The sequence below is a fragment of the Kogia breviceps genome, chromosome 2, assembly GCF_026419965.1.
Source record: "Kogia breviceps isolate mKogBre1 chromosome 2, mKogBre1 haplotype 1, whole genome shotgun sequence".
Lineage (NCBI taxonomy): Eukaryota > Metazoa > Chordata > Mammalia > Artiodactyla > Physeteridae > Kogia > Kogia breviceps.
Genome location: NC_081311.1, coordinates 176,878,563 through 176,891,660, shown reverse-complemented (window position 1 = coordinate 176,891,660; position 13,098 = coordinate 176,878,563). Strand labels below are relative to the sequence as shown.

At 36.2% G+C, this 13,098-nt stretch overlaps 1 protein-coding gene across 9 annotated transcripts in view; it reads left to right on the top strand.

Annotated features, from left to right (window-relative positions):
- Nucleotides 1–13,098, top strand: part of ERBB4 (erb-b2 receptor tyrosine kinase 4) — a 1,132,189-nt gene that overhangs the window by 789,709 nt on the left and 329,382 nt on the right. For all 9 annotated transcript variants that reach the window (XM_067026813.1, XM_067026811.1, XM_059053753.2 and 6 more), the window contains one exon: nucleotides 11,676–11,794. In XM_067026813.1, the coding sequence (XP_066882914.1) occupies nucleotides 11,676–11,794 (119 nt within the window). The remainder of the gene's footprint in view (nucleotides 1–11,675; nucleotides 11,795–13,098) is intronic.

Sequence of the window (13,098 nt, the reverse complement as noted above, 5' to 3'; positions counted from 1 at the left end):
CTTTCTCTCTCTCTCTTCTCCTTCTGGGACACCTATAATGTGAATGTTGTTACATTTAATGTTGTCCCAGAAGTCTCTTAGGCTGTCTTCATTTCTTTTCATTCTTTTTTCTTTATTCCGTTCCACAGCAGTGAATTCCACCATTCTGTCTTCCAGATCACTTATCCATTCTTCTGCCTCAGTTGTTCTGCTATTGCTTCCTTCTAGAGTAGTTTTCATTTCAGTTATTGTATTGTTCATCTTTGTTTGTTCTTTAATTCTTCTAGGTCTTTGTTAAACATTTCTTGCATCTTCTCGATCTTTGCCTCCATCCTTTTTCCGAGGTCCTGGATCATCTTCACTATCATTATTCTGAAATCTTTTTTTCTGAAAGGTTCGTATCTCCACTTCATTTAGTTGTTTTTCTGGGGTTTTATCTTGTTTCTTCATCTGATGCATAACCCTCTGCCTTTTCATCTTGTGTGTCTTTCATTGAATGTGGTTTTTGTTCCAGGGCTGCAGGATTGTAATTCTTCTTGCTTCTGCTGTCTGCCCTCTGGTGGATGAGGCTATCTAAGAGGCTTGATGGGAGGGACTGGTGGTGGGTAGAGCTGACTGTTGCTCTGGTGAGCAGAGCTCAGTAAAAGTTTGATCCACTTGACTGTTGATGGGTGGGGCTGGGTTCCCTCCCTGTTGGTTGTTTGGCCTGAGGCAACCCAACACTGGAAGGTACCTGGGCTGTTTGGTGGGGCTAATGACAGACTCTGCGAGGGCTCAGGGCAAGGAGTACTTCCTAGAACTTCTGCTGCCAGTTTCCTTGTCCCTACAGTGAGCCACAGCCCCCCACACCCTGCCTCTACAGGAGACCCTCCAACACTAGCAGGTAGGTCTCGTTCAGTCTCCCCTGGGGTCACTGCTCCTTCCCCTGGTTCCCAATGCACACACTACTTTGTGTGTGCCCTCCAAGAGTGGAGTTTCTGTTTCCCCCAGTCCTGTTGAAGTTCTGCAATCAATTCCCACTAGACTTCAAAGTCTGATTCTCTAGGAATTCCTCCTCCCGTTGCCGGACCCCCAAGTTGGTAAACCTGGCTTGGGGCTCAGAACCTTCGCTCTAGTGGGTGGACTTCTGTGGTATTAGTGTTCTCCAGTCTGTGAGTCACCCACCCACCAGTTATGGGATTTGATTTTACTGTGATTGCACCCCTCCTACAATCTCACTGTGGCTTCTCCTTTGTCTTTGGTTGTGGGTTATCTTTTTTGGTGAGTTCCAGTGTCTTCCTGTCAATGATTGTCCAGCAGCTAGTTGAGATTCTGGTGTTCTCGCAAGAGGGAGTGAGAGCACATCCTTCTACTCCACCATCTTAGTTCCTCCTCCCATGTTGTATTTTGAATAGATTTTGGAACTATGTTCCTCCCACCCTCACCCCCTTTGGTCTTTAGACACCTATTGTTTGTGGCTCCTTAATGTAAATATATTAAGGAAGATATATACATTCTGGAAATTAATTTAAAACCCTACTTTATAATAAATTATGTTACCTAGGATAATCTAGTTAAATATTTTTTAAATGTTAATGTATTCATCTGTAACACTGGGATAATTAACCTGCTATGCCAAATGCATAGATTATTTCACATTATAGGTTTTTTTAGAAAAATTTTTGTCATACTCAAATGTATAGAATTAAAAGTGAAAATATATCCCCATCAATGAGCACCATTCCCCCCAACCTACATTTTTCTATAAAGTGATTACTTTATGGTAATGTTTGGTATATATGTGTACATTCATGTGTATCTGAATAAGTGTATATAAATTCTAGGATTCTGTTTTACAAAAATGAGTACACTATATTTACTCTTCTATCACTTTTATTTCATTGTACATTATATTTTCAAAATCCTTTCATTTCAGCAGATTGAGATTAACTTCATTCTTTATTTAGTGCTGCAGGAGTTTCCCACATTCTGGGTGATCTGTAATTTACTTAAAAAATTCCTTCTTAGTGGACATTAGGTTACATTCTGTTAGTCTCAATTACAACCAGTGAGCATTTTAAGTACATATCTGTCCATATGTACACATTTTTCTGTGTCAGATTGCTAGAAATAAAACTGCTTGGTCACAGGTGAATTTACGTACACAAATTTGTTAGTAGCAAATTACTCTTCAAAAATCTTGTATCGGGCTTCCCTGGTGGCGCAGTGGTTGAGAATCCGCCTGCCAATGCAGGGGACACGGGTTCGTGCCCCGGTCCGGGAAGATCCCACATGCCGTGGAGTGGCTGGGCCTATGAGCCATGGCCGCTGAGCCTGTGCGTCCAGAGCCTATGCTCCACAATGGGAGAGGCCACAACAGTGAGAGGCCCACGTACTACAAAAAAAAAAAAAAAAAAAAAAATCTTGTATCAATTTTGATACAAACCAATAGTTTGCCCAATCTTTAATGTGCATGAAAACTAGATTTTTTTTCTTTACATTTAAGAATTATGTGCACAACAATATTTCCCTGATTTAATTTCTAGTTCCTGGATTATAGCTGAAGTCAAATGTCTTTTTTACATAATTATTGAGCATTTCTATTTTTTATTAAACTTTCTATTCATAGTATTTTCTCAATTTTTCTACAGTATTTTGATTTGAAGACTTCTTCATGTATAATTAGTGTGAATCTTTATATATTATAAATATTGCAAATACTTAAATTGTCTCCAGAGAGTAACAAATGTGGAAACCTCAAAGTGTTATATAAATCATTAAAGTAGTTTCCAACTTACTGTGTGTTAGGATCTACTTCTTCCAAAGAAGATTTATCTGTATGGTGTTATTTTGGCACTGTACCTGTATCTATATCTAGATGTATACCTTTCCTATATGTATATCTATCTCTATATGTATGATCTATGTACCTGTCATCTATCTATATGTTATTCATCTCTATATATCTATGTCTATATCTGTATCATCTATGTTACCTCAATATCTCTATCTCTCTCTATATATGTACATTATTGGTTTATATTATTCTGTAAGTAGATATTAATAATGCACAGAATCCTTGAAACTCTCTGATGTCTTTATCACCATAGATTGTTTGCATATGGGCTTGTGTGTGACTATTCTCAAACATTTATTGATGCTTTTAAAGTGTCAGGTACTGTGCTAAGGTTTGAACATAAAAGGTGAATACAAATTGGTTTGTGCCTCCAAGATTCTGTATTCATGATGTAGATGGTCACAGAAGTACCCAATTACAACGTAATGGGGTTAGGGCTGTAATAGAAATCTGTATGCCATGAAATGAGATCACCAAGAAAAAACTTTGAGGGGGATGCAAGGTAAGGGGTCCTAGGTAAGGGATTCAGTGAAGGGTTAAGAAAGGGATTTCTATTGACTTGACCTTTGAAGAATGTGCAGACATCAGATAGGCAGAACAGGAGTTTAGAACATGAAAAAACAGGATTAAAAAAGGCAATTTAAGAAATAGATAGTAGAGTTTATAATGAGGCTTGGTAACCAACCAATTTGGCTGTGAGGGAGAGAAGAGAAGAAATTTGAGATTGGGTTCCAAGCTAGAAATTGGATCGATTAAATCAACGATGGCAGTAGTCACTGAGATCAAGCATATAGGCAGAGATTAGTGCTGTGGCTGGATTGAGGGTGGAAATAAAAGCTTAGTTATGTCCTTTATGAGTCTTAGATATTTCTTATTCATCCAAGTAGAAATGCCTAATAAATATCAGTTACTAATTGGAAACTAAGGTGAGATATTTAGAGATTGTGAAAAGGGGCTGGAGATAGATATTTGAGATACATCACAAAATGTTATAAGTGACTGAAAGTGATTGAAAAATGCTTGGCTCTCTGAGGGTAATGAAGAGCATGAGGTAAAAGAAGAATTATTTTTAAATTTTTATGAGAGTCTCAACTCTGCATGAAGAAATGGCTAGTAAAGAAAGAAGCTGATTATAGATGAGAGAATATAAATAATTTGCAATGCAAAAATTTGGACTTGAACATTAATGGACTGGGTGATCTAGAGCTCAGGAACATTCTAAAGCAGGAAAAGAACATCCTTCCATCTGAAACAGAAACAACATGAATGAGTGTGTATTTGGATGAAAAAAAAGTTGACATCAGAAAGGAGCACATTGATTTAGCTGAGGATAGCTAATTTCCAGTTTTCTTGTGCTATTAAATGTAGTATTTCACCTTGCATTTGAGCATCGTTTGGTATTTTAATTTCCAAATTGAATACTATTTGATTATTAGATGTGGGCTGTGCTGTGATATTAAGAAACTAGATATTGCCTGGAAAACCCTGATGAGATAGTGATATCTCTTAGAGATGTATGCACATTATTTTGGATTTGTCCATGAGCAAGTCAATTTACTTGGATTTTAAACTTCCTCCTAAAATGAGAATTTTAGACTAGTATTATTCATTAGTTCAACAAATATTTATTCCTTGCTTACCTGATGAGGGTCTGTCTTTTCCATTTTAATATTTTCTGATTATTTTCATTTCAAAATTGGCACTTTTTTTTTTGCCAATTTCAGAAGGAAACTCATCCAGATATATACTGGGTAGGAGAGATTGTCTTTATTTCAGTCTATTGATATTCTGAATAGGGAACTAGGATAAGCAAAACAGATTGTGTGTGTGTGTGTGTGTGTGTGTGTGTGTGTGTGTGTGTGTTCATTTTCATCAGGTCTGGATATAGAGATGTTTGATCTGCTATTATGCAAGGTGATTTGGAAAAGTTGAATGTCAACTTTTCCTCATTTTTTGGTTTGTGACACATCCATGATAAGATAATTCCATTTTTAAATCATTTTATTTCCAGTATATCATTATTTGTGTCTTGGAAGGTGTAGCCATCAATTCTAATGTAAAAATATATTTTTAATACTATTTATGGTTTCATTATGCCAATTAATACACTTCCTTTATTATCTTGGAATCTATATATATAGTCTTGGAAAGATTATGCAAAAACACACTCACCCTCAAGAATACGTTATAGTTCATGTAATAGGGCAATATTGTTTTCATTTTTTTTTTTTTTAAATCCTGACTCATAAACTTTGCTGATGTTAATAGCCTGTTAATAAGGGAGAATTTCCCTGGTGGCCAAGAGGGTAGTTTAAAATCAGCTTTAAGGTCCCTTAATGAACCACTGAGCATGTCTTTTAAAAATAGGTTGAATAAAACTTCATTAAATAAATGAATAAAGCAGCTGTTGATGAAGAATAGATTAGACAAGATTCCTTTCCTATTTGACATAACTAACAATATTATCATGTCATAGCCCATGGGTCACCAGGGAATTAACTGGGACAAGGATCAAACCTGATTAGTAGCTGCCAAATTTAGGCATACTTTTACTAACTGACTCTGAATGTCAGTTTCAGTAAGGGCTTTGCAGGTATCTGCCCTGTTGTTTTCCAGGTGAACTGTAGCAGTTATTGCATATAAGATTAAACCATTATAATACTTGTAGGGGTGTTCACCTTACAGTATGAATGGTCAGTTCCTTTAGAGTAGCTATCACCAGACTAATTAGAAATAAAAGATAATGTTATATTTTCTTCTGTGATGTGAAAATGGGTATAACTGTGGTAGTTTAGAAAGCCCAGATATGTTTTTTATAATTCTACTTAGGCTTTTTTTCAATGCATTAGGCCTTATGGTGCTGTCTAAAATAATTGATAAAATATTAAATTATTAAAATTCAAAATTCCTTCCCTGTCCAGATCAGGATATAGTCTTTATGTATCCTGAGGCTTGACTCTGTGTGGCAACAATTATTGTCAATTATTCTGTGATCTAATGTGAGATAGGAAGCAGCAGTCCAGTTTAAGACCTATCTCTGTCTCTGCCTTCCCATCTAAATAAATGCTTTACCCTTCCTGCAGTAGCCACACAATAAGAAGGAGAGAGTATCTTAGAGGAGAGCTATTAAAAATATTGGTTTATAAAGGCTACTTCTGAAAACCTTGGGGCTCCCAATAAAAAAATGAATTTTCTGGCCCCTTCCCTAGACTTATTGAATCAGAAAGTAGGAAGAGGACCAGGTATCTTTCTATGTAATTCTTACAGTCTATCAGGCACTGGATACACAGATGTGTCCAATTATTCTCCCCTGGGAAAATTAATAGTGGCATATAGTTTAGTGTTAGTGTCATTAAACCTGATTTTCTACACATTTCAGCATGCTCTGGAAGTAATATTCTTGAATGGTCTATGAGCTTTATTTGCTTCACTTAAAGTCGATTCTGATGATAGTAGCTTTCTAGAAGCATGTTACAAAACCCAAAACGTTCATTTTGGGGGGGGCGGTCACAATTTCACGACTCATAGGAATAAATATTAGATTGTAGAACTAGAGGGTACCTCTAGAGAGCATTTCATCAAGCCCACTGTCTTTAATTTAGTGGAGGTCTAAAGCATTCAGAAGAGATTTCCCTTAAATACTGACAAATAAAGACTCAAGAAGCCCATTCAGTGGCTCATTACAGTGTTTTTATCACGCTAATAGTCAATAAATTCTTCACATCCAACCCAAATTACCTCTGCCTTAACCCAAGCGTTTTTCTTCTTGTTCAAACCTCCAAGTTTGTAACTGAAAACAGCCTAACACTAAAACCATTCCACTGAAGTACCATCTATTTAATGGACACAAGGTGTTTCATGGACACAGCTTGTCAAAATTGGGTCAATAAACAGAAATAATCTAGGCAGCATAGAGGAGCAGGTCGTTGAATACTAACTGAATAGAATGAAATAAAAATAAGCGTGCTTTAAAATATGTTTAGCAATGTAATTGGGGGCTGCTCGGGATACTCGTCACATAAACAGCTGCTGGGTAAGAGAAAGGAAGAGTTTTCTGACTGTCTCTTACTTATCTGAAAGTTTTGCCTTCAGTATTAGCCAAGCAATATTTCTGTTCCCACTTTAGGTCTTTTTCTTCCCACATTTTCCTACCTGCTTGCACATCAGTTGTGTTTGCTTATTCTCCCTATTAGTGATAGAGGGCTTAACGACACCAATAGGAAATTAAAGGAAGAGGACAGTCAGTTTGATTGAATCTCAAAGAATAATTAGTCAGTCAATCAATCAAATAATGGAAGTAATCTAGAGTTTTTCCCATTTTCACTGGATAGAATAATGGTTTTCAGCTCTAGACTGCATATTGGAAATCACCTGGGGGAGCTTATTAAAAGTATCAAATCCTAGAATATGGCAGGTAATTTTGATTTAATAGGAATTAGGTGATTCCCAGGCATTTTTTTTAAAGTACTCTATATCTGCTACTCCAAATGAGGTCTGTGGAATAGTAGGCAGTGATATAACCTCGCAGTTCATTAGAATGGAAAATCTTGGGCCCCACTGATTATCAACTAAATCAAAATTTTCACTGATGCAAGAATCCTGTTCAATGATCTAATAGAAAGCCTGGTTCAGAGCCACTGGGTAGAGGAAGTGAAGAGAAGCAGAAAGCACTGAGGGTGCGAAGATAGAGGAGATGATGAAGGAGGAATGGATGGGGAGGAGGAAATGAGGGGCAGGGTGTAAAACGTAGGAAGAAAACACAAAGACTTTGCCTAAATTTACCTCATTTACTTTTTAATGGGCAGAAATCCTTTTGTTTAGTCACCATGATGTCAGTGCTCTGTTTTGCACCATTTATGAATGTTCATTTTCCTTTTGTAACTCATAAGAAGTAACAGTAAATATTTGATTAGTACATTGCTAAAGTTCTCCAAATAAAATTAATTTCTTCTAAGGGAGTAACTTTAAGTGTAGTTATTATATTTTAAGAAGTAACTAAGCCCTTGTTTTTATTAGTGAAATGCTGATGTAATAAACCGACTTATAAATACTTTAGTTTTTTTGAGATGATAGATATTCTCTCAGCAGCATCCTTACTACTACAGGATGCTTGGTTCCTTAAATGTTAAGGACCCAATATCCATCTGATTCTCATGGATATTTTTAATGAATCCCCATTTCAAATTTCAAATTTACTGACCCTAATATAATAAGCATTTTAATTTCCCAGGTTTTATCTTTTATGTTAAACAATCAGAGTTAGTGATGTACCACTAAAGAGCAAGCTAGTTAAAATTCAACCCAAATATTGTAATGCACCCAATGAAGCAATTTAGAAAAGATAATAAATATAGGGGAAAAAAATTCTAATGAAATAATAGTCAAGCAAGGATGGAAATTAAAATAACCAAAGCAATTATAAGTTAATGTTCCCATGGAGGCTAAGTGAATTATCTAATTGATTTTGGGACCTGCTTTTTGTTTTGTGTTTCCATCATAATAAAATATGACTATAGTTTGATGTGTTTAATTCATATTAAGTAATGCTTATTAATCAGCAAGTGCCATTAAACAGACTGTGCAAAGGGAAAGTTTTCTTTCTGGAAACAAGTGTCTCATCATTATTTAGAGATTAAGCTTATTGCTTTGTCCTTTTGCCTACTTATTGTCTGTCAAGCAAAGATTTCTAAATATGTTTCATGCCTACTGAACTTTAGGCATATAAAAACTATGATAACAAATAGTGCTTTTTTAGTGTTAAATGTATCTTACCTTTTGAAAAAAATCAGTTGTAGACTGCTTTTGAAACAAATCCCAGAATTCCCTTTTAATATCTTAAATCAAAATTTAAAAAAATAATGAATTAGAAGTATGTTTCTTTGCATGTTCCTGAAATGGAATGGCATCTCTAACATCAAAATATCCTGAGAAAATGTGATATAGGTGACCACTGTATGGAAGAAATTGCTATTTTGAAAAATTTATAGTTGACAACACATATGATTGAATAATTTGAATACATGTTTTAAAAGTTCACAGTGTAGGGCTTCCCTGGTGGCGCAGTGGTTGAGAATCTACCTGCCGATGCAGGGGACACGGGTTCGTGCCCTGGTCCGGGAAGATCCCACGTGCCGCGGAGCAGCTGGGCCTGTGAGCAATGGCCGCTGAGCCTGCGCTTCCGGAGCCTGTGCCCCACAATGGGAGAGGCCACAGCAGTGAGAGGCCCGCGTACCACAAAAAAAAAAAAGTTCACAGTATAATAATTATTATTGCACCTAAGGTGGTACTACATTAGATTCTTTTTCTAACATATTGTTTTTATATTTAAATATATTTAAATAGTGTACTCAATGAGCAAAATTATCTTATGAACATTTAATAAATAATTTATAAAAATAAAATCATGGTTATTTCTTTAAATACTATATACATTAATTTCCTCATTTGGTAGGAAAGACCAAAGTATATAAATAAAGAGAAATTGAAACATTTTGTATAGTTACCTTAAATCACCATAGAGTTAAAAAGAGAAATTAACACTTAGACATATATGTCTAGGATTAAAACATGATATGATTTATAGGATATGATTGCTATCTCACTTCATGCTATTTTCCAGATGAGTAAAGCCTGTCAACTAAAAGCAAATTAGTAGACTGTCCTGTGATAACACTGATTTCAAATCTAGTAATTTGATTACTTAATGTATGTCTGCCATTTCAATGAGCAACTCTTAATACATCAAAAGAGCCTTGTTAATCTGGAAGAGCGGAATTATATTTGAATCTGTTTTTTCCAAAAGTGTCCATTAAAGTGTTTCCTTTATATGGTATTAATTACTAATTAGGAAATCTAAATAAATATAACAATTGGTTAAAAGATAGGAATGGTAATATAAGCACATGTATGAATATGAAGAGTTAATGAGTAGATTTAATTCATCTGCTTACTTGCTCAGAAGCAAGTGTGTCAGATTAACTAAGGGTGGAGATGTGTCTGAAGAGGTTTCAGAGAAAAATGTCACCTTAGGTGGATCTAATGAATGAGTATTTGCTAGACAGAGAAGACAGTTAGGGTTCTTTTTGTCATGAAAAGGCAGTGAAAATCACAATTGAGTACCATGAAAGGAACTGGGGACCACAAGTGGTATTTCTCTGTCTGGATGTGAGGATCACAGTGAGAGTAGTGAGAGATGCCGGTAGAAATGGTGGTCAATTGAGAGAGGACTTTTATTCCTTGCTAAGGGTTTACTCCTCTAGTGCAGAGATGGGAAGTAAGCTTCATACTGTGGAACAACACTGATTTATATGCAGTGGCCCATATTTTCAAATCATTACTTTTAGAGTGGCATAGAGGATTGTGATCTGAGTGATCTTTTAGAAGGCTATGTAATAATTTAGAGGTAAGTCTCAGAACAAAGTTGGAGTAGAGAGGAGGGACAGTAATGAAAAATATCTATTGCTAGTATTTGGGATTTTTATTAGGTATGAGAAGTGAGGGTGAGGGGAAAGGAGAAATAGAAAACATGCCCCCAAATTTTAGTTGAGCTACTGGATGGATGGTACTATCATTAATTGAGGTAAGGGAACAAATAAGAGAGATATACTCGATGGTGGAGGTGGGGAAATGATACATTCCATTTTGTACATCTAAATGAGAACTTTTGTAGACACCTAGAAATACATGTTGCATCTCAATAGAGAATTCAGATCTGGATCTGATGTTATCTACCTATAGGTAGTATGCAGAGTAGAGATGAATGATTTCATAAAGGTATATGAGCCATTAGCCCAAAGAAAATTGTGAAGACCAGCTCTGAGGAACACTAGAGTGGTGTCTTGCTATAATAGCAGTGAAGGAAACTTTGAAGAACTCAAAGAGGTGGGAAGAAACAAGGCTGAAGTAGAAATACAGAAGCAAAGAAATGATGTGCTATACATATGCTGTAAAATTCATTTCTCTAAATACTTTAAAAATATATCTTTGGAATAAGTGTGATAAGCAGAAATGTGTCCCTCAGTACTATAATTTTGATGTCCAATGTATACCTTGACATACTGCTGTCAGCTTGGATTGAAGGATGTTATAAGAAAAAACTAATAGAAGTTTTTGTTGTGTGTGTGAATATATCTCCCTCCCTCCCTCTCTTCCTTTCCTCCTTCCTTCTTTTCCTCCTCCATCCTTTCCTTCCTTCTGGGGTGTTGCTCTCTTCCTTACACAAGTCCCTCCTTTTTCAGAAATCTGAGTAGAAATTTCACTTAAATCTCAGGAATAGAAACAGTTGTGCTACTACAGATCCATTATCTATCTCTCTTTGTCTGCCTGCCTACCTACCTATTTATTTGTCAGTCACATATCCATTTTATCACCTATCTATCATCGATGTATCTGATAGGAATGATATAATGTGAATCATGTAAAAGTTTCTGTTCCCCTTTCTGCATTGACTACCAAAAATCTTGCACTCACTCCTGGGACACCTCCCGCCGCAGGCCGTCACCGTGCACACTGTAAGATGACTTCGCTGCTGACTCCATCCTTCACAACCTGCCAAAATGTCGCATTCAGTTGTTCTAAATTTGATTCTTTCTTGCTAAGTTGTGTGAGTTTTGTAAAGCTTATAAGTATTTGCTGGAACAAGAAAGAATATAGAAAACAAATTCATGTATTAATTTTGAAGGGTTTTATGCAGTAATTTTGATCAATTGCAGACTTCCTTCAGTAAATGCTTGCTGAGCTGAGTCAATGACAGTTGAGTACATTGTTCTCCAGGGCTCAGCTTTTCTCAGCTACTCCATACCCCTTTAGAAGTTTCTCTTGGTGGCTGACTTTGATGAGAACCTATCTCTGTTTTCTGCAGTGACAAGAACTGTCTGTGCAGAACAGTGTGATGGCAGATGCTACGGACCCTACGTTAGTGACTGCTGTCACCGAGAATGTGCTGGAGGCTGCTCGGGACCTAAGGACACTGACTGCTTTGTAAGTCTGGCAGCTCTCCCTTTCACTCTCTGGTCCTCCCCTCCATCCTGGTTTGACTCAGGCACATTGAGTCTTTAATATCTTATTAAGATAAGATCAGGGCTTCCCTGGTGGCGCAGTGGTTGAGAACCTGCCTGCCGATGCAGGGGACACAGTTCGTGCCCCGGTCCAGGAAGATCCTACATGCCGTGGAGCGGCTGGGCCCGTGAGCCATGGCCACTGAGCCTGTGCATCCGGAGCCTGTGCATCTGGAGCCTGTGCTCCACAACGGGAGAGGCCACAACAGTGAGAGGCCCGCGTACCACAAAAAAAAAAAAAAAAAAACAAGATAAGGTTAAATTTTGCCATTTTAGGGTTAAGAACGATACTTTGACTTCCTAGAAGTCATTCCCTCACTGGGTGGCTATTAATTAATTAGGATTGTTCTGTTCTACTAAATGAATTATGTCTTTCTGATTATAATTTATATTATGAGTGAGATTTATTGGACAACATGAAGGAGAACATATTGAGATATCTTTTAAAAAGCTAACAGCATGCTTCCAGAATTTACGGTGATTACATATGTGTGTTGTTGCACCGTTGAGTCGAGTCTTCTGAGTGGGGGCACTTGCATTTTATTCTCAAATATAAATTTCAAGATTAAAGCACATAAATTTAGGAATTTAACTGTTTTACAGTTTATATTGTTTACAAGCTAATATTATTCAAGATTTATAAGATTTACAAATGCACGTTTAAAGCAATTTATATGCTAATCTGTGTGATTTTTATTTTAGAAGAGGACACTTTTATGCCTCAAAATTAACATTTATAGCTTGTAGGGGCCACTTTTTAATTACATTTTGATATCCCTGATAAAGGTCTTTCTATTCTTTTGAATACATGCAGGCAATTCTGTGAGCTATAGTTAATGAAATTTCATACACACAGAGCATTAGTTTCATTTTAAGCTAAAAATCATAAAATAATAAACTATTTTTGTTGCTAAAAATGCACACAGTAATTTATTTTGTTTTTTTTCCCCTCTCAAATATCCAGAGAATACACAGATATATTTAGAACTGAGTCTTTTTTTTCAATTTGGCACTTAATTCTGGAAATAAGCAAATTATATATTATAGCTCTTATGATGTAGATACATAGTAATTTCTTACTTTTCTTAATGTCACAAGAAACTTAATTTGTCTATCCTAATTTTATAGTGAAACAAAAGTGTGTATTGCAGAAATGAGTAGGGAGAAAGAAGGAAAGAGAAGAAAAATGTTAAAAGTATACAGAAGATGCTCGGCAGATCTTGAACT